Source organism: Dama dama, chromosome 21, assembly GCF_033118175.1.
Source record: "Dama dama isolate Ldn47 chromosome 21, ASM3311817v1, whole genome shotgun sequence".
In the NCBI taxonomy this organism is placed as follows: Eukaryota; Metazoa; Chordata; class Mammalia; order Artiodactyla; family Cervidae; genus Dama; species Dama dama.
This window is the reverse complement of record NC_083701.1, coordinates 26991268-27014088: the sequence shown is the minus strand read 5'-3', so window position 1 is coordinate 27014088 and position 22821 is coordinate 26991268. Positions and strand designations below refer to the sequence as shown.

Genomic DNA, 22821 nt, shown 5'->3' with positions numbered 1-22821 from the left:
AGAAAAAGTTGAGAAAAGAAGAGAAGCTAAAGGCAAAGGAGAAAGGGAAAGATATACCCATTTGAATGCAGAGTTCCAAAGAATAGCAAGGAGAGATAAGAAAGCCTTCCTAAGTGATTAATGCAAAGAAATAGAGGAAAACGATAGAATGGGAAAGACTGGAGATCTCTTCAAGAAAATTAGAGATATCAAGGGAACATTTCTTGCAAAGATGAGCACAATAAAGGACAGAAATGGTAGGGACCTAACAGAAGCAGAAGATATTAAGAAGAGGTGGCAAGAATACACAGAAGAAAAGTTCTTCATGACCCAGATAACCACAATGGTGTGGTCACTCACCTAGAGCCAGACATCCTGGAATGCAAAGTCAAGTGGGCCTTAGGAAGCATCACTACATACAAAGCATCACTACAAACAAAGCTAGTAGAGATGTTAGCTACATTTGGGAGTCAGCTACTGAGTCGGGGGAAGGAGGGACCTCTGAGTAACTGGCAGTATTCTTTTTCTTAATCTGTTTTTGGTTACTTAAATGTTTTCATTTTCTGAAAATTCACTTTGCTGCATGCTTACAATTTGGGTAGTACTCTGGATGTATATTAACACATCAATAAAAAGTTTATTGTGTAAAAATTAGACCCTTCTAAGTATAAAAACAAAATACTGCACTTTGAAAAATTATCTTTGAGCTGAAATGAGTTAACTATTCTTATTGGCTTCTTAACAACAAATACTTTACTTTGATGTAAATGGAGACTGCACTTTATCAGCTATTTATTCATACAAGTTCCATCTTCTCTTGTGAGATGCAACAAAAAGTCTGGGGTCTTTAGTTGGTCTCCAAGGCAACTAAAATCTTATTCAGAACTGATGTTTTACTGATCAATCCAGTCAATCTTTCCTGGGTTTTTGCGGTTTTTTTTTTTTTTTGAAGTGATGATATGTTATTCTCCTGCTCTGCTTATTACCAAGGGCTGTACATGCTAAGTCGCTTTCAGTTGTGTCCGACTTCCTGCGATCCATGGACTGTAGTCCTTCACGCTCCTCTGTCCATGGGATTCTTCAGGCAAGAATACTGGAGTGGGTTGCCATGCCCTCCTCCAGGGGATATTCTCAACCCAGGGATTGAACTCTCGTCTCTTACATCTCCTGCTCTGGCAGGCGGGTTCTTTACCCCTAGTGCCACTTGGGAAAACCAAGGGCTGTCGAGAGAGTCAAATAAGGCACTGGGTGAAGGTGGTTTAGTGCCAGACTAACAATAAGTATCATCATCACCACCACCATCATCACCACCAGGTTTGATTATTTCTAACCTAGAGTAGAGATAATGAGCTTCTTCAAGATGCTGTCTCACCCTGTGGTTATTCACCTTATTTCTTGTACCATGAACACGAGACTGTCTCTCAGTTTAGCTAGAATACCCAGGTCAGGGAGTGTGTGTATGTGCTCAGTCACGTCTGACTCTTTGAGACCCTGTGGACTGTAGCCCTCCAGGCTCCCTGTCCATGGGCTTTCCCAGACAAGAATGCTGGAGTGGGTTGCCATTTCCTCCTCCAGGGAATCTTCCTGATCCAGGGATTGAAACCATGTCTCCTGTATCTCCTGCATTGGCAAGCATGTTCTTTACCACTGAGCCACCTGGGAAGCCCAGGATGTGTGGCAGACTTGCTATTTACGATCCACAGTGAAAGGAACCATCACCAATCAGTGCCAGCATTCTTTTTTCCTGAGCTGTGTTTCAGTTGTTTAGATTTAGTATGCGAGGGCAAGCCTGTTTTTCCATCCCTGACATAAGCACTAAGGCTCTTTCGATGAAGGTATAGTTATAAATTTGCAGCACTGGGTGATAAAAAGTGTTGTAAGAATGGTGTAGACCAGTTTTGTCAAGGGCTTATTCTCTCCCACACCTGCCTGCTTCCGTCTTCACCATCTCAGTGGTTGGCACCACCCCTACCCTTCACCCAAGCTTCATCATGGACTCCTCCATCTTCACTTTCCATTCTCAAGCATCCAACAACCAATCACTGCCTTACTTGACTTCCTATGTAGTTATCGAAATCTTTTGGTCACTCCTAGTTTAACCTCTTACTTCTTACTTGAATGATTGCAGTTGTCTTTTATTTGGTTCTCCACATTTGACTCTTCCCTGTTCATACCTGCCAAATTGATCCCATGAGAAGCATCAGTCTGTATTGTCATCCTGCTTCAAGATGTTCAGTGGCCCTCAACACCAGCAGAAGGAGACCAAGCTCCTTAGCATGGCACAGGGGGTCCTGGTGTGTGCCAGGATTAGGAATTTGATTCTGTTTCTTTCTCTCTTATTGACTGAGGTCTTGCCTCTGTGGTCTTGCCTCTGATTGGCTCAGTGGTAAAGAATCCATCTGCCAGTGCCGGAGACGCAGGTTTGATACCTCGGTTGGGAAGATCCCCTGGAGAAGGGCATGGCAACCCACTCCAGTATTCTTGCCTGGGAAATCCCACGGACAGAGGGGCCTGGAGGGCTACAGTCTATGGGGTCACAAAGAGTTGGACAGGACTTAATGACTAAACAACAGAAACACCTTGCCTCTGTATTTTTGCCCATAATACCTTCTTTGCCTGAAATTTCTCCCAGCCTGCTTTCACTTGGCTCTTCTGCATTCACCTGTTAAGAGTCAGTCAAGACGTGGCTTTACTCAAGAGGCCATTCCTAACTCCTCCTACCTGAACTTGGATTGTATTAACCTGGTGTGTATCTCCCTTCTTGCACATGCAACATCGTTTTCATCATTTGCTTATAGAGCTGCCTCTCCTCTGAATGATGACTTGCTGAAAGTAGGGACAGCATCTGTTTATTTTTGTGACTGACTCAAAGTTAAGTCTTAGTAATGGTTTCAGGGATCATTTCTATAGTTCGTTACGGTTTCTTGAATGGATGAATCCAAGCATTGGCCAGGTCTATAATGCATGAGAGTCCAGAAAAACCCTTTATCAACAACATGCCAGAGATAGACCTGTTTAATTGGAACTGTTTTAAATGGGCCATCCTATCTGCCATCAGCATCACTGGAGTGTCATTACCTCTAATCATCTTCCTGAGTTTAATGGATACTTAACAAGGTAGAGCATTACAGGGGACATTTTATTCCTCTAATATTTCTGTAATAACATATTCCACTATTGCAAACTCAGGATTGTAGCTTTGTGGCCTGAGAAGGTAAAGGGTAGTTTGTTTAGAGGAAAGTGTTCTTCAGGCATCCCTGGAGTGTTCAGAATGAATTAAGAACCTTCTTGGCAAAATATATACAAAATACCCTTTCCCTTCCATTTATTTGTATCTAATATTCTTTAATATGTGGAAAGTATAAGAATCGATCAAAGACTATAAATGTTACTGATGAAAAGAGTCCTGCAGTGTGAAAGACATGAAATTCAACCCCATTAACCACTCAACTATAGAGGCTTTGGGAGCAGATTTTGGTGATGATTAAAGAGATCACAACACGCAAACAGAAAGAAAAGGCACCTCAAGTGCTACTGTCTGAACAGGTGACACCAAACTGGACCCAAGTCATTGACTAAGGTAGGAAGGGAGCACCCTTGTTTGGGTCCATCCAGTGGACAGCTTGTGAGATCTAATTTCAAACTTTGAAAAGTTGAGGCAACAGAAAAAGAATTTGTCTACCATTGCATGAGACACAGGAGATTTGGGTTCAATCCCTGGGTTAGGAAGATCCCCTGGAGAAGGAAATGGCAGCCCTCTCCATTATTCTTGCCTGGGAAATCCCATGGACAGAGGAGCCTGGCGGGCTACAATCTGTAGCCCAGGCACTTTTCACGCACTGTTTAATTTCTACCATAAACAAGTGAGGTAGTTCTGTTTTACCACCACATCTTTACAGACAACAAAAGTAGAGCTGATAGAGATGAATGACTCGCCTGAGGTCTTTGGGTGGCAGAGCCGGGACTAAAGTCCAAAGAGTCGACTCCACTCTCACATACATTGTCTGGTTGTACCACCAGCAGCAGATCTGGGAACATTTTTGAAGTGTAAGCTCATGGACTCTGCTCCAGACCTATGGAATCAGAAACTGGGAATAGGGACAAGGGATATGGGTTGTAACAAACACTCCAGGGGAGTCTGTGCATTTATGGGTGAGATCCATCGCATTATACTGCCATACCGTCTGTTAGAGCAGTGCTTCTCCAATGTCAATTTGCATGCAGAACTTGAAATGCAGACTGATTTAGTAAGTTTGGGGGTACTGCCTGAGGTTCCACATTTCTCACCAGCTCCTGGTGATGCTGAGACTGATGGTTTGCAAACTTTGCATGATAGAATGTAAGCTTTGGGAAGCCAGGTTGCTTTGTTTTCCGCTATCAACCAGTTTAGGAGAATACCTGACCCACATTTTCTGTTGAACGAATACACCATGAATCAGTGGGCCTGCATGTCTGAGTCATAGATGGTTGATTTGTTGTGAATCTACTACTAACTTGAAATGCATCTTCCCAACCAACCTTTCCAAAAGTATGATCACCTCCTGCCATTCATTTACCCTCAGGAACTGTCATGTTTCCCAGTGACTTTATGGATGTTTTACTGTTCTAGTCTTCCAAGTGAATAGGGCACTTTGGATTCCCCAAAGGCAAGTGAATGCATTGTATATTTTGGAAAAGGGATGGAAAAGTAGGATATGAGAGGAGCAGGATGCAGGAAGGAGGCAAGAGAGGATGGATGAAGGTTGGAAACAGTTTAATGAAAAGGGCTTCCCAGGAGATGAATGGTTCGCAGCTGAGCCTCTGAGCACTGCTCCCAATCCCTTCCCACCTTTGGGTTAAGAGTTGGAAAAGCAATGGACCTCCTTTTCCACTCCTTTCCCAGAGTTGTTCAAACTCATGTCCATTGAGTTGGTGATGCCATCCAACCATCTCATCCTCTGTCACCCTCTTCTCCTCCTGCCTTCAGTCTTTACTAGCATCAAGGTCTTTCCATTGAGTTGGCTCTTCCCATCAGGTGGCCAAGGTATTGGAGCTTCAGCTTCAGCATCAGTCCTTCCAATGAATATTCAAGACTGATTTCCTTTAGAATTGACTGGTTTGATCTCCTTGCTGTCCAAGGGACTCTAAAGAGACTTCTACAGGGACTCTAAAGAGTCTTCTCCAGCACCACAATTTGAAAGTGAAGCATGAATTCTTTGGCCCTCAGCCTTCTTTATGGTCCAACTCTCACATGGGAGAGTTTAAATAAAAATTGATATAAATATTATAAAGCCATTTTTAACAAACAACAAGAAAAATCATACCATAAACCTTGAACTGGAATGAAGAGTTAATGAACTGATAAAGTGTTCTGTTGGGCAGACGAAAATAACATAAGCACAGAAATGAGGGGAAAAAAAAAAGAAAAGACTGCTTTCTAAATCTCTGGTGAGTCAGAAATAAGCTTCTGTAAACCTTTAACAACATCTGGGTCCTTAGGGAACCAAATATTTTGTAAATAGCCTATAACTCTTGCTTAGTAAAACACGTCGGCACAGTCAGTTCTTTAAGTATCTGGGTTGGCTGAACATTGATATATGCTGTGTGTTGATTGTAATGGTTGGGCGGCAGTGATTTATAAGAAATGATTCCAAAAATTGATTTTGGAAACATTGCAAAACTCAAGAACAGGACTTCAGCTTGTTGTTCTTTCTGCCAGAATTTCCCTGCAGAATTGAGAATAATGCTCTGCTATATTAAAATGGTGGCATAAATATTACTTTGTTTGGTTAAAATTTAAACAGACTGTAATGAATGGATACGATGGCTCTTTTAGACATTACTTACCACATTTAAGAGATGAAACAGCAGAATAAGAGAAAATGACTTCCAGGTATTCTCAAAATTAGTATTTTAACTAAAGTTTTTTTGAACTAATATTCACAGATTATGTAGCTGGGACAACTTAATATTCTAAACAATGACATATCCCATTGTTCTAAAAGGAGGAATATATATTATATATATTGTTAGAATTTCATGACTAGCTGATCCAGGGTAACTTTTGATGTACAAAATATGATGATCCCTTAAAGAGTAGTCTTCTACATGATTATTATTATAACTCATTAATTTAGCCTATAAAGTGCATAACCAAAGATCTATGCAAGTGCCTTTTTCTTTGAATGATTGAGTATAATTGCACTTTTCTTCACTAAAGCTTTATTTTCTAGAGCAGTTTTACATTCACAGCAAAATTGGCTGGAAAAGACAGAGATTTCCCATATCCTTTGCTCCCACATTATCAGCAGTCCCCATCAGAGTTGTACCTTCATTACAACTGATGAACCTACGTTGACACATCATAATCACGCAAAGCCTATCATTTACATTGTGTCTCACTTTTGGTGTACACTCCACACATTTGGACAAGTGTATAATCATAAGTATCAATCATTATGGTGTCATACCTCCTCTGTGTTGTGTCTGTTCATCCCTCCCCACCCCTGCCCACAATCATGTGATTTTATCCTTCATTTGGTTAATGTGGTATATCACATTGATTAACTTGTAGATATTGAACTATCCTTGCTTCCCTGGAATAAAGCCCAGTGATCATGATGAATTATCATTTAATGTATTGTGGCATTCAATTTGCTAATACTTTTTTAAGGATTTTTGCATCTACATTTATCAGAGATAATGACCTCTAATTTTCTTCCTCTCTTTTTCTTTTAATAGTGTCTTTGGTTTTGGTAATGCTGGCCTTGTAGAATAAGTTTGGAGGTGTTCCCTCTTCAGTTTTTTGGAATAGTTTGAGAAGGATAGGTATTAACTCTTCTTTAAGTGTTTGGTAGAATTCCCCTGCCTATCTATAAGACACTCTAACCTCAAGGCCTTTCTGAAGGTGTAGCAGTAAAAGGAACAACAGCAACCTCTCATCTCTCACTGACTTTTTCTTTCTCCAGTAAACTTGATGCCTTCACCCATCCCAGAAGTGCTGTGGAATTTATCTTGAGTTTTCATGGTTGGCACATGGAGGCCAGTATGGGCTCTTCCTTGTACAATAGCATGACCACAAAGGCATGAATTCTGCTTCCTACCAGTTCAGACATTTTGAAATGCCAGAAGCAATTATTGGTAGCAGTGTGTATGGAAACAACTGCTGAAGTGAAGAAAGTTCCCTGGCAGAGCTGGAAGAGAGGTGGCCATGGCGTCTGAATGTCCACAGAGCCTGAGAGAGGATGGCCTGGAGTGAGAAGTTGCTAGTGGCTGGCCAGAGATGGCCACCAAGCCAACACTATTAGGACAGGAAGCCCAGATCCCAGACAGAGCCACACCCAAGTTCAGCTTCTTCAGGGACCACTGACTTTCTTCTCTCGGAAAGACTGCACCTTTCTATCTCAGGTATTTAGTGTCTGGGCAGGGAGAATTTGCGGAAAAATCTGCATCCCAATCCAGAGCCTGATTGACCTGACACTCTCCTCCAGTCAAGGGAGTTTATGTTGCTAAGCAACAGAAGCGTCCAGGTCATTGCTCTGAGAGATGATGGGAGGAAGTACCTGTTCTCCACTCTGACCCTGTCCTTGTGCATCTCCCCTTCTCCCAGCAGAGGCTTTTCTTTAGTCAGAGCTATGGGACATTGTGGAATTCATCCCTGGTACATGACAAGAGAAGGCCCAGGTAGACTTGCCTTGCCCCACAAAAAGTCATCTAGTATTTCTTGTAAAATACCTTACAAATGTATGTACAACTCTATGTTTTAAAACACACTCACGTGCATTAACTCAGTAAGACCCACATCAGCCTAGAGAAGTTGGCAGGGGACATGTTATATAATCCACACCATTTCCAGAAAGAAGAATTGGAACACAGGGTTGGAAAAAGTACATTTTCTTCCTGATTTATGAAAAAATCTTATAATTACATAGAACTTGAATCACAGCTATTTACACATGTAATGAATTGTTTCTTTTTAGAAAGATAAAAATGCATGAAGCTTGTACAACCACAGAAAATCCCGAAGATATGGCCAGTGTAATTATAGGGTATGAAATAAACCTTGCAGCTTACTTTAAAACTCCCTTTGATAAAAGCTTTAGAGAGAGAGAGAGAGAGATCAGATGTTCAGAGGCTTAGAAGAGAGGATGGTGGAGAAAAAGGGAGCTAAGAGAAAATGATTGGCAGTAAAGGACAGAAAAGTCTGTGAGTGAGATTTTTAGGGCAAGGCAGGATACACTGTAATCTAGAAATGCAAAAGCAACTTTAAAAATGTGCCGCCAACACACTGCATGATGTAGCTCCCCAGGACCATGTGGCATTCTTGGAACAGCGTGTACTTGCCCCCGTTCTGAAACAGGAAAACCCTTTCAACAAAATAAGATCCATTCAATAAATATAAATTCATCAGAAGCCCAACAAGTGCTACATATCTGCTGGAAGTCTAATGTGAATCAGCCACAGTTTAAGAAGCAGGCACATCAATTACTCATTACATTGGAGTAGGATAGGGGATCGAAATGGATTTCCTAGTCTTGTATTTTGAAAAGCTTGAGTACTGGCTGCCTGATCTGAGAATTAACAGGTATTTTGCTGTCTACATAGCTGCATGTAACTGCAGACTCTTGGGAGGGGAGTCACTCCATTGAGTCAATCTTCCTACAGAATGAAGAATGGGTATGAGTTTCCTCTGTGCTGGTTCTGAGTCTCCCTTTATGCCTTTTCTTTTGTATTGTAATGTTTAACAAAGTTAAACACATTGCCCCTCTGACTTAGTTTTCACAGAATCACTGGTCGTTTAAGCAGAAGGAACCCGAGGGCCTGACTCCCCTAACCTCTACACAGCACAAAAGCCCCTTTCCCAAGGTTCTGATGACTGGTCATACAAACCGGAAGTAGAGTTCTGCTTGCTTCCTTTATCTGCCCAGAAGTGATAGCCTTTAGTACACACACCTCCGTGTATAGCATCTGGGGGAGTAAGGACCCACTAGGCACATTTTCCTGTGCAAAGATGCTCCCAGAAACCCTGAAAAGCTTCCATGCCACCACACTGTAAGAGCACTCTCATAAAGCAGATGTTTTCTAGCTTTAATTTTTGTGAACTCTCAGATGGATTTGGCTAAACATCCCCAAGCTTTCTTCATAATTGCTACAGTAGGTAATTTGTACCCGTGGAAACCGTAATTTATAGCTGTTAATGAAAATGGAGTCTAATTTAAAAACAACAACAACAGCATCTAAACTGAGGCTGGGATAGAAATAGAGTACTCACAGGTAGATTTTATCGAAATTTTCTTTTTCCATTCTCAAAGACAAATATTACTTTAGTTGCAATAAGAAAAGAGCACGCGGTCACATACAGTCTCATAAGGTGTTAGTACATTCAGTGAACTTACCTGCAGCCCTTCGATGGCTAGTTTGAGGATTGAAGGTGTCAGTTTGGAGGCTTGTTTGAAGGAGAAATTACTCCAGTCTATAATTAAAATGAAACCATTTATCTGCAACTCTGGATCTTCAATAAGGACTTCCAGTGACAGCAGGATGGCCCGGAGGATGTCTGTGAAGGAGTTCCTGCAGCCAAAGCAGAAGGAGGCAGAGCGTGAATATCAGCAGATGATAGAACTCGGTGTGTGGAGCCCTGGCCAGCTCACTGGGCTCCTTGAGCCCAGCCTGCAGGGCAACACCGGTGTCCTCTACCCAAAGTGACTGGGAATACAGTGACCAAACATATACACAATGGAATACACTCAGCCATGAAAAGGAGTGAAATTGGGTCATTTGTGGTGATGTGGATGGACCTAGAGCCTGTCATACACAGTGAAGTAAATCAGAAAAAGAAAAACAAATATCACGTATTAATGCATGAAAATGATGCATGAAACTGATGAACCTATTTGCAGGGCAGGAGTAGAGACTCAGCCACAGAGAATGTGGAAACATCTCAGGAAGGGGAGGGTGGGATGAGCTGAGAGAGTAGCATTGGCATATGTACACTCCCATGTGTAAAATAGCTAGCTAGTGGGGATCTGCCGTGTAGCACAGGGAGCTCGGATCAGCGCTCTGTGGTGACTTACGGGGTAGGATGGGGTGGGGTGGGTGGGAAGGGGCCTCCAGCTGGAAGGGATATATGTACACATATGGCTGACTCACTTTGTTGTATAGCAGAAAGTAACACAACATTGTAAAGCAATTATTCTCCAATGATAAAATTAAAAAAAAGAAGAAGAAATAAAGTCTATTCACCACCATCATCCCTCCAAATAAATAAATTTCATAGGAACAATACACTGAGAATCCAAGGATGGACCCTCCCTTTGATCTGACTGCACCAGAAGTCCAAACTTTATGAGGTGTCTCTCTTTTATGTTTCCACGAATCTCTATTCTCTGCTTCCAGTGCAACGCTGATTGCATTTCATTGAAATGCATCTCTTATTTGTCTCGCCATCCTGGGCCATGATTGTAGTTGTGTCCCCAAAACCTACCTACTTAATGAATTGCTGAGCAAATGAGGTAAGACCTTCATCAGAGGCACTTATTTTGATTAAACCTCTTACTCCTTTTGTATGTTGAAAATCTTGCTCAAAATGTAAAAAAAAACCAAAAAACTATGTTGTCAATGCTATTTTGTAGGCTCAGTTCATGGATAGAGAAAAATAAAGCTTGAAGAGTCATTTATTTTCATTGAAGGTTTGCAGTGTGATTCAGGAAGGAGTCTGCTTGGTACATTGGTAACTATGACAACAGGGAGACCTGACTACAAACTGGAGTTACAGTTCTCTAGTGTTGTGTGTGTTCTTCTGCATCATATATTCTCAGTTACCAGTTGATTTTTGTTTTAAATAATTTCCAGATACAAAGAAATGATGGCATATTTTGCTAATTCTCCAAGCAAATTATTTGTGCTAAAAATTTAAGATCTTATAGGATCTCTAAATTCAGTGGGTTTTATTTTTTTTTTTTTAAATATAAGCCTGGATGTTAAGTGATGGCAAAATCTATTCCTTCAGTCTATCATTAAAATCAGAAACTGTACCCTTTTGTGGGGCTTTGCAGGTGGCCCTGGTGGTAAAGAATCCACTTGTCAATGCAGGAGACACAAGAGACGTGGGTTCAATCCCTGAATTGAGAAGATCCTCTGGAATAGGAAATGGCACCCCACTCTAGGATTCTTGCACGGAAATTTCCACAGAGGTACCTAGTGGCTACAGTCCATGGGGCTGCAAAGAGTCTGACTCGACTGAGCAACTGAGCACATCCACTTGTGAAATCACGTGAAATGATCAGATTCCTGAACATTTCAATCTGATTCAAATTCTAATCAAATCTAATGATTGCAGATTGGAAATCAGACAATATGTAATCAAATATGGAATTAACAGATACAAACTACTATACATAAAATAGATTCACATCAAGGATCTTACTGTATAGCACAAAGAATTATATCCATTATCTTGTCATAATCTATAATGGAATATAATCTGCAAAAAAATCCCCAAACCATGTCACTATGTTGTACAACTGAAATTAACATAATATTGTAAATCATCTATATTTAAATAAAACACAAACAAACAAAAAACTAGTAAACTAGTTATAAGCTCAGAGCTCTGCTTAATACTTGAAGTTATAAAATAGTATGTCAGGTTTCTACTTTCAAAGATCACTTAACTTAATTGGGGTGGGGTAAGAGATTAGAAACGTGAGTTGAAAGAGGTCAATAAAATTTGAGTAGTCAGGAATTTATAGAGGAATGAAAGCTTGGGATAAGCCTTGAAGGGTAAATAGGATTTTGGACAAGAAGGAAAAGGAACAAGCATTTCAGGAAATAAGAGTGACATGTGAAAAATACAGGTAGCAGCCCATTTTGTTTCTGTACAGTTCTTACTAAAAATGTCTTCCTTATATCAAGCAAAACTTTTCCTCCCCAAGTCTGACCACTGAATGTCCTGCTACCAAAAACAATCCCTCGGATCCCTCTGTTGTTGTTGTTGAGTCATTAAGTCACGTCCAACTCTTCGTGACCCCATGGACAGACTCCTCTGTCCATGACGTTTCCCAGGCAAGAATACTGGAGTGGGTTGCCATTTCCTCCTCCAGAGGATCTTCCTGACCCAGGGCTTGAACCTGAATCTCCTGCATTGGCAGGCAGATTCTTTACCACTGAGCTGCCTGGGAAGCCCCAGGTCCTCCTATACCAGACACTAAATTATCTAAACATGGTGGTTTTAATGTGCCATATAATCTCTGGATTGAAAAAAATTATTAGCTTTAACCATTTCTCATAGGAATTGGTGTTTGATGCTGTTCTCATCATTATCGTTTTCTTTTAGATATAGTCTCTTCTAAATTTTAGAGATGTCAAATTCCTATTAATGTAGAGTAAGTTTTCATTGGGCTTTGATTTTTTCTTTGCATTCGTATCATATATGATCTAAAGACTCAAGTCTTTAGAGATACTGCCTTTTATTGGAAAGAAACATTGATTTAAGTGGAGCATAGACCAAAGGTTGTGAGTTTAGGCAGTTCCAAAGGAAAATGTGGATATGCCCAGTGGTAAACTGCAGATGACCATTGGGGAATTTGAGAGTCTGATCCTGGATTAGCTTTCTTAGAAAGAGTACACACATGGAGAGAATGAGGACACTTAGAAAAGCTAAACCTTTTGTGAAGCTTACATACAGTACTGAGGTTGAAGAAAAAGGGTTAAGGGAAAAAAATGAGTGGAGCACAATAGTACTGTGTTTTTTAAAAGGGGGAGAGGATAGTGTTTCAGGAAGTAAGGATATAATAGATTGCATTACTGATTCCAATTCTTCACTTATCTGAGCATCCACCCACTAGCTTGTGGTTGACCTCATTGATAATAAAGTGTATTTCTTGCCCTTTGGCCGTGTGACTTGCTTTAACTGATTGTATGTGACAGAAATGACAGTGTACCAATTCCAGGCCTACCTCTTAAAGACCTCAGATGTTACTTGTTCTCTTGCTTTCTGCCATTGCCATGGGGAAAAAAAGATGCCACAGCTAGATTCCTAGACTGACAAGAAGGATGACTCCCTGGCCACCTAGCACATATTCAAAAGAAGAAGAGCCACCCAGCTGACCTCAGCCTAGATAAACTCTAGCTGCCCCACAGATGTGAGAGCAGCAAGAAACGATGGCTTTTTAAAGCCACTAAGTTTGAGAATGGTTTGTTACAAATTAATAGCTACTCAATATCAGATGGTAGTTAACCAAGTCAAATGCAGCAGAAATATGCAGGAGAATTATTATATTTGACAGCAAGTAGATCTTTGGAGAGTTTTTTTTAAGACAGCCCTTTTCATTGAATAGTGAAAATAAATATTATTGATTATGAAGATTTTTAGCCAATTACTTAACTGCTATCTCATTTTCAGTTCAGTTCAGTTCAGTCACTCAGTTATGTCTGACTCTTTGTGATCCCATGGACTGCAGCACACCAGGCCTCCCTGTCCATCACCAACTCCCGGAGCTTACTCAAACTCATGTCTATCAAGTCAATGATGCCATCCAACCATCTCATCCTCTGTCATCCCTTTCTCCTCCTCCCTTCAATCTTTCCCAGCATCAGGGTCTTTTCCAGTGAGTCAGTTCTTCACATCAGGTGGACAAAGTATTGGAGTTTCAGCTTCAACATCAGTCCTTCCAATGAATATTCAAGACTGATCTCCTTTAGGATGGACTGGTTGGATCTCCTTGCTGTCCAAGGAACTCTCAAGAGTCTTCTCCAACACCACTGTTCAAAATCATCAATTCTTCAGTACTCAGCTTTCTTTATGGTCCAACTCTCACATCCATACATGAATACTGGAAAAACCATAGCTTTGACTAGATGGACCTTTGTTGGCAAAGTAATGTCTCTGCTTTTTAATAAGCTGTCTAGGTTGGTCACATCTTTTCTTTCAAGGAACAAGCATCTTTTAATTTCATGGCTGCAGTCACCATCTGCAGTGATTTGGGAGCTCCCAAAAATAAAGTCTGTCACTGTTTCCACTGTTTTGCCATCTATTTGCCTGAAGTGATGGGACCAGAAGCCATGATCTTAGTTTTCTCATTTTACTCCTCTGTAAATGAGAGCTAGCACCACTTCCAGTACATATCCACTTGTATTCATTCCCAAGAAAAAACACTGAATCCTGGAAACCTGAAAACTATTTTATACATTTTCAAGACCAGAACCTTATTGATAGACATTTGTAATGAATGAAGTATTATTATACTTACAGGGTGATCCCAGGAGAGAAGTAAAATAATTTTGGAATTCACTGTAGTTTCCAAATGTTTGAATACTTCATTTTTCTAGAGGAACTGGATGGGCAGCAAAAAGTTGAATGGAATGTGTCTCAGGTAATGAGGCTTTATCCCTGTTGAGGGGTGTGACTTCCCATATCTTCGTTGATCATTAGCTTGAATTCCTTACTTCTTTGCTTCCTCATATGGATTTCCTCATCTTTTCCCTGTTTCTTATTCATTTTATTCTCTTTGAGTTGTGAAATCCTCTCAGCTTTTTGTAATTTAACATGCCAAGTACTTTATATAGTTACTCCACCCTCAAGGGGGTGGAACATAGCACCTCATTCCTGAAGTGTGGGCTGAGCATAGTGACTTTTTTTTCCCCAAAGAGTACAGTGTGGAAGGGGAGGGAGAAAGAGTGACTTTACAGGAGAACCCAAACTAACACTTCCTAAGCCAGGTGGCTGGCATCAACAACAACAGAGATAAATCATGTTGATGAAAACCACATTTTATCTCTGTGATCTTACTCCCCTAAAACCATAGCCCCAGATTAATTAAGGGGAATGTGCATGCTCAGTCGGGCAGTCATGTCTGACTCTTTGTGACCCCGTGGACTGTAGTCCAACAGGCTGCTCTGTCCATGGGATTTTTCAGGCAAGAAGACTGGAGTGGATTGTCATTTCCTCCTCCTAGGGATCTTCCTGACCCAGGGACTGAACCCGTGTCTCCTGTGTCTCCTATATTGCAGTTGGATTCTTCACCCGCTGAACCATCAATGAAGCCCAGGTTAAGCATGAAGATGAGAGATTGTTTCTTTAGACCAGTCTTGACAGGCTCATCCATCTCAGGATATAGACACAAGAATGCAAAATACTCATATCCACCATTAAAAATGACACTGAATCTGAAGCTCTTGAATTCCAATATGCCAGGGTTCTTTCTTATTAGTGCTTCTGTGGTGAGCAAGTGTATAAATGTTCTGTGTGTGTGTGTGTATGTGTGTGTGGTGTGTGTCTGGGTATACACACAATGGATTCATCTTTAGAGTTGCCTCCATTGAAGCTTTTTGTTTTAAATGAAAAGATGGCTTGAATAAATAAAACCAGCATTTTATTACATTTGATCCAAGTGCTTTTAAATCCTCCCAAGAATTGAAGAGAATGCAATTAACATCAGATGCATCTAATCTGCTCACTTAAACAGCTAATGAAATTTCTTATCACTCAGTGTTTTATTTGAAAAGTTCTGAAGTACCTAGAACTGGATAAGAAGTCAGGAAGGCATTTATTCAAAGGTATGACAAAATTTTACTTTATGGCAGATGTAAAAGATAAAAGGATATTATTTTTATATTTCAGATAGAGACAGAAACTAGAAGAAGACATTAAAAATACATATATGGGAAGCAATGAAGCATAGTCATTAGCAGCATAGCGTTTGGAGTTAGCAGACTTTGATTCAAATCTTGGTTATTCTGTATAAACTTAGCAAGTGATTTAGTCTCTCTGGGTTTAGTTTTCTCATCTATAAAAAGAGCTTCACAGTACCTCCCTCCCTGGTAATGACAACTTGAGATAATGTACATAAAGCCATGACAAAGCAACCGACTCATTCTAGTCCATAGAATGAGCTGATGATGGTCATGTTGGCGTTCACTGTTACGTAAGTGAATATGATATCAAGTGGAAAGTAATAGGAATTTCAGAGTGCTTGGGCATTATAAGGAGAGATCACCTGTGGCTGGGAGATTTGGGAACATTTTCCATTGGGCTGTAATGGAGGGAAAGGTTTGGACTCTGGACATAAAAGGGAAAGGGCAGAAGGAGCCATATGAACAGTAAGTTCTGGGAGCCTAGAGCCTATTGTCTTGGGGGCAACAGCAAGTTTGCCAGTGCCTTTGGGACAAGTGAAAAAGAATGTAGAAATACGGTTAGAGTTGTGATCCATCTTTATTCTGCTTGCTGGAAGAGCTACTGGCTGTTTATGCAGAGGTTGTAAATTTATGCTTTAGGAATATTTGAACTGGTAACGGGGATTATGTGGTTTGGAGCTAGGAGACTAGAGATGCAGAGTCCAATTAAGAGGAGCCATTTGCAGCATAGTAAGAGTGGAATGGAAATGATAGAGAAATGAGAAGAGCCATGAAATTAAAAGATGCTTGCTCCTTGGAAGAAAAGCTATGACCAACCTAGACAGTGTATTAAAAAACAGATATTACTTGCCGACAAATGTCCGTCTAGTCAAAGCTATGGTTTTTCCAGTAGTTATGTATGGATGTGAGAGTTGGACCATAAAGAAAGCTGAGTGCCAAAGAATTGATACTTTCAAACTTTTTGATGTTGAAGACTCTTGAGAGTCCCTTGGACAGCAAGAAGATCAAGCCAGTCAATCCCAAAGGAAGTCAGCCCTGAACATTCATTGGAAGGGCTGATGCTGAAGCTGAAGTGCCAACAATTTGACCACCTGATGTGAAGAACTGACTCATTGGAAAAGACCCTGATTCTGGGAAAGATTGAAGGGAGGAGGAGAAGGGGATGACAGAGGATGAGATGGTTGGATGGCATCACCGACTTGATGGACATGAGTTTGAGCAAGCTATGGGAGTTGGTGATGGACAGGGAATCCTAGCGTGCTGCAGTCAGTGGGGCTGCAAAGAGTCAGATGCAACTGAGCAACAGAACTGAACTGAACTGATGAGGGAGAGTACCCAGAATTTAGTTACAGATTAGATATAGAGGTAAAAAGAGGAAAGACAGTTATACCATTACAGGCAAAAGGAACTCTATTGGGTAGGAAGTGAGTCAAAGGTGCTGTAGTTGTTTCTAGTTCTTACATAGTAAGAATCAGCACCCAAGAAAGCAACACACAATATTAGTATTAATATGACTTGACCTTGGGGCTGTCAAGGGGGTGCCTAGAAGTGCATGGTTTATGGGGTCTGAATTCCCGCCACATGAGTGATGAAACCTGAAGCAGAATCACGTCTGCAGGAAAGAAAGTTTCCTGTTCTCTTCAAAAGAGAGGAGGACAGCCTATGAGCTCCATCAGGGCTGGAAGTGTGCACTATTTGTTTTTGAACCCCTGTAAATCACTGGTACCTACATGTAGCAGATGTTCAGTAAATGATTCTTAGTAAAAGAATGAAGGCAAACATTAAACCAACCGATTCTCTCTCTCTCTGCTCAGTCACGTCCGACTCTTTGAGACCCCATAGACTGTTGCCTGCTGGGCTTCTCTGTCCATGGGATTTTCCAGACAAGAATATTGGAGTAGGTTGCCATTTCCTTCTCCAGGGGATCTTCTCGACCTAGGGATTGAACCCAGGTTTCCTATGTCTCCTGCGTTGCAGGCGGATTCTTTACGTGCTGAGCCATTGGGGAAGCCCTCAATCAAGCCATTGGAAACTGTAACATGCTGAAAATAGTCAAAACCCACTCTGGGAGCACCAGTGGGTAAATTTTCTTCCTCTGCAATGCCTCTCATGCTCATTGTTAGGGGCAGCAATGTCACATGTATGTCCTTAAGTCCTTTTTCCATCATGGCTCATATTTATAAAATAATATGCTACTAAGTACTGTGGGGTACAAGAATGGGAGGGACTTCCCAAGGTGGTCCGTTGGTTAAGAATCTGCCTTGCAATGCAGGGGACACCGGTTCAATCCCTGGTCTGGGAAGATTCCACATGCCGTGGGACACCTAAGCCCGAGCACCACAACTGCTGAAGCCCTTGTGCCCCAGGGCCTGTGCTATATAGAGAAACCAACAAGAGAAACCACTGCAATGGGAAGCTCTCACATCGCCACTCGAGAGTATCCACTGCTCACTGCAACCACAGAAAACCCTCGTGTGGCAGCAAAGATCCATCGCAGCCAAAAAGAAATAATTAAAATTATTTTTAAAAAAGAATGGGAAAAAAACTAAGCCTTAAGATTAATTTTGGTTTAAGAGAGGGCCATGGCTGCATTCACCTAGTGTGGGCAATAAGAGAATTACAGTCTAGAACAGTTAATAGTAAATGCTAGATGGATGCTTACAGATAGGAAGTCTGGTATCCCACAAGATTCTTAGTCCATTGGGAAAGAATTGATCCGCAAATGCCACTTTAAGACAGCCTGAAATGCAAGCAAGGAAGAGGTTTATTTCATTGGCTCTCTAGATGGGGATTGGGCCGGCATCCATAGGGAGCAGCAGCCACAGAAGGAAGAAACCATCCTGATGAAAGTGAGCTATGAGCATTCCATCTATTACTAAATGACTGTGAAAAATTAATTTCATTCTTGTCTATTCTGGTAACTCCTTTGGCTGAGGAGCTTCAGAAAAGTAAAAGCTAGGGAGAGTCTCCAAAATGCCAAAGAGCACTTAACACTAGATATGGAGTTTTGTTCCTATCGGCTTAACTGCAGGGTCTCCTCTGAGGTGGGTGGATGGCTGTGAATGGATACATTTCTCTTACATTGACATTTGACATGTTGACATTTATAGATCTTGCATGGAGTTCATGGTAATATACTAGCCACTGCTTGAAATGGAATATTCTTTCCTTTTTCTGGCTCTTAGGGCCATAACATCACCTTCAAGGTAAGACATTGGACAATAAGGTGAGGAGGTATTTTAGGAAAATATGCATCCCATGGTACTACATTGCTTTGAATGATTTTGCCCTCCTGAGGTCCTTCCTTCTGGATGATATGCTGCAATCACTCTTGTAATCAAGAGGTTCCTTTTTGAAATCATGAACTCTGGCAACAGTGTGTAAGATAGTTCAAATTAAATAGTGCATTATCAAAACAACTCTGTAGATGGTATGTTTCATGGAAGGCACACCTGTGACTTGAGTTGAAAGTATACAGCATCTCATAATTTTAATTAATTCATAAAATTGCCCATCTCTAACAAAAACTCCAAACCTCTGTACTTAATAAAGAGATCAACATATCCTGGCAGGAAAACAAGAGAAGTCCCAAGGCTTAAAACCAAGAGAAGTCCAAAGACTCTAAAATTAGTTGTCTATAACTGGGAGTCTCAGCCCTGAAAAATATGGGTAATTTACATCAGAAGCTTTATTAAAGACTGATTGAATTTAGAGAGGCTGCAATCACATTGAAGTTTTCAAAGTTGGTTTATCCTTTCCCCCTTTTGAAAATTCTAGCCTTCTTAATCATAAGCTTTTGAAACAGCAGCAAAGCAATCAAGTGCATCAAAGATTAAAAGGAGAGAGCCACAGGAAATCATTATATAATGGAAAGGAAAGGCTTATTTTCATAGATGTTGTATTCGGGATAACTTTATAATCTACTCTGACAGAAATACCACTTGTTGGCTGATTTCCAGATAGATATCTCTCTATCTGATTATCACACTTCTGCTTTTCAACCTTCTCAAGACACCTCAAGGTCATTGGATTCTGAGAGAGAGAGAGAGAACGTTCCCATGACCATCACAGCTCTCAGCCTCGGGAAGATGCTTACCACTACTAACACTGTCTCTGAGTTTTGGCTCCAATAAGGCAAGTTTCCTAGGAAGAAGTTTTGAAGATCAACTCCTATAATGTGATGGCTCACAAATTGCAGTAACAACAAGCAGTTTGGTCATCCTTCTGAAGCTAGGATAAACATATTTTGTGTCCAGAGGGGACAAGCCTTTTGCAGACCCCACCTGCTTGTCTTCCAGAACTGAACATGTGCTTCACTTCAGCAGAAAAATCCCCTTTTGAAAAGGTTTCAGAAGATAGATTGGACCTGAGTGCTTTGCCTATGATATTTACTTGGCAGGACCAGACATACCAGAATAGAGGTGTGGGGATCCCTAGAGTTCTCCTAGAAAAGGGCGCCCCTGCACATTCCCTGGGCCCCACCCCAGTCCAGTTCATGTGGGTCATGAAGCCACCATAGAAGTTTCCCTGGTTCAAATGGCAAAGAAGCTGCTCAAATGGCAAAGAAGCCGCCTCTAATGCAGGAGATGTGGGGTTCGATCCCTGGGTTGGGAAGATCGTCTGGAGAAGGAAATGGCAACCCACTCCAGTATTATTGCCTGGGAAATCCCATGGACAGAGGAGCTGGCGGCTGCAGTTCATGGGGTCACAAAGAGTTGGACATGACTTAGTGACTAAACACATACAATGGAGGTGAAAGAGTGGCAAACCCTCTCCCTGAACTCTCTTCACAAACCAATGGCGCACTCACTAAGCCCAGTGAAAATGCAGGCTCTTATTTTCATCCTGCTGATTTCTGGGAATCAGAAGCAAAGCAAAAGGTAATTTTTGAAATGTTCGGAGGCTCCACATATTAACAGTTCATTGAACAACATCAAAACCAGCACAGGGCCTGGTTGACTTTTCCTGGCTGAGGGATAGTGTGCTTGGAGGGTTAATTTTCCTCTGTAAGGGAACTTCACTCATGGAAGCTCTGACACTTCTCTAGGGAATTATTTTATGGAGGTGGTTAAAGACAACATTGGTTTCTTTTACTTAATTACATCACAGATTATCACTTGGCAATTCTCTAAGCAATTAGAGCTGGTGGTGGTTATTATTTATTGCTGCCACTTAACAGTAGCTACACTGCAGGAGATACTGTAAAACATCAACATCCATTTATCTTCAATGTAAGTCCAAAATATCCTGCTCTGAATAGCAGAAGAAAATTTGGAAAATGCATTGCATATGTATGTAGACACATAATTTATGTATTTAAAATACACAAAGAGAAAGTACATTTTAGGACTTGGGATTTTGCTGTAGGAGGATTTCATTGCCTATCTTTATCTCAACAAAATATCATAGATTGTAAGGGACTGCTTAGAAATATCAGCAGTTTAATTTCCAGAGTAAAGCATTTAAATGCCCAGGCTCTGGAAAGTTTTATCTCAACATTTCCCTCTTGCTTTGATCCTTGTCTGCTACAAATTAATGAGTTATTACTCATTCCTCTTCTATTAGTCAAGGCACACAGAGGATATTTCTAGTTCTGGCTCATAAGGACATTCCCAGAGGAAAGAGCTGGAAGTTTCTGTCTCCTTTAATCACATTCAGCAATCTGGGATGGTATTTGCCCACCAGGGCTTCCTTGGGGGCTTCCGCAGGAGACTCTGGTTCGATCCCTGGGTGGGGAAGATCCCCTGGAGAGCATGGCAACCCACTCCAATATTATTGCCTGGGAAATTCCATGGAAGAGGAGGGTGGTGGGCTACATGGGGTACAAAGAGTCAGACATGACTGAAGTGACTTAGCATGTCACAGCATACTTTACAGTGGTGTATAGAGGAAAGTAGTCCAGTATCTTTATTTCAAGCCCAGGATGTCCAGAAGCAAGCCTAAAAGCAGCAGTGTTGTAGCTGGTACTACTGTTCTTCTCAAGGCACTGCAATGTGTAAAAGACTAAAAATATTTTCTTTACTTTTTCTTTGTTTTTTGCATATCATTTGTGTGAAAAGTGTTATAAACCAATTGCAGTACAGTACTATATAGCTGGTTGTGTTAGTTGGGGACTTAGGCTAACTTTGTTGGACTTATGAACAAATTGGACTTAGAAATGCACTCCCAGAACAGAACTCGTTTGTAGTTAGAGGACTTAGTGTATTGATGGAACCCCCACCTTGACCAAACCACTTCTTTCTGGAACAGGTGAGGACATGCATTCATTCCCTACCAACCCCTTCATGAAGCCTAAACTTTTCTAGAAATTTCCATCTTCCCACTGTGGCAGCCCACCAGGCAAGCAGTGATCCATTTCCATGTGGCTGCACAGGCAGACAGATGTGAGAAAGCCTTCACAAAAAATTACAGATGCCCCGCAGCTGTGATACCGTCACTGCCGCGTGGACCAGGAATCACACAGTTAACCAAAGTCTTCCACTCAGCTCCATTTCCCCTACTCAGCATGGTAATTGCTTTGTTCACTTTTGCTTTACCTTTGATTTCAAGGCATATAAACAAAAACAATAAGAGGTGGGTAAAGAGAATATGCATTTTCTAAGCTGTCTGAGGATTGACGATTGTTTGAATGTGTGTGTACTTCTAACAAGACGGCTGATTACAGCATTAGCTTATCTTCAAAGTAATAAAAACTACCATTCAGGAACCAAAAGTCTACTAATGGCTTATTGAAGTCGTTCACTCCTGCAAGGCATCAGCATCGTGTTTTACCATAAGGAGAAAAGCGTGTTCCAATACAACATCTGACAATGCCACATACACAGGCTTGCAGGAGACATAGCTCACTTGGGAAATAGAAGAAGTGAAGAAAACGTATCAAGTGAGGGATGCTAAATGAAGCATGGCCTCCTGATTTCACTTCCGTGATCAGAAACCCTACGGAGAAGGATGAGTAGGAGAAGCCATGGTTTAATGCGATTTTTGTTCATTTAATACCCCATAGACTTATTAATCTATACAGCAGATAAAGTTAAACCTTCCTTAAAACATTTCTTGCCTGGCAAAAAGACCAAGTGCATCAATGATGCAGTTCAGAGATTATTTCGATGTGGCTTAAAAGACACAGGCAGTGTCATACACACCTGTGTTGTGTTTGGAACTTGCTAAAAGGCCAGAAGTGTTTGATCTAACCTCACCAACTGGTGATTCATCTATTGTGAAAGTTTGACA

The 22821-nt window shown here is 41.1% G+C and overlaps 1 protein-coding gene across 1 annotated transcript in view; it reads right to left on the bottom strand.

Moving 5' to 3' along the window:
- Window positions 1-22821, bottom strand: part of CLVS1 (clavesin 1) — a 149391-nt gene that overhangs the window by 87899 nt on the left and 38671 nt on the right. The window contains exon 2 of the mRNA XM_061123373.1: window positions 9354-9528. Coding sequence (XP_060979356.1) covers window positions 9354-9528 — 175 coding nt within the window. The remainder of the gene's footprint in view (window positions 1-9353; window positions 9529-22821) is intronic.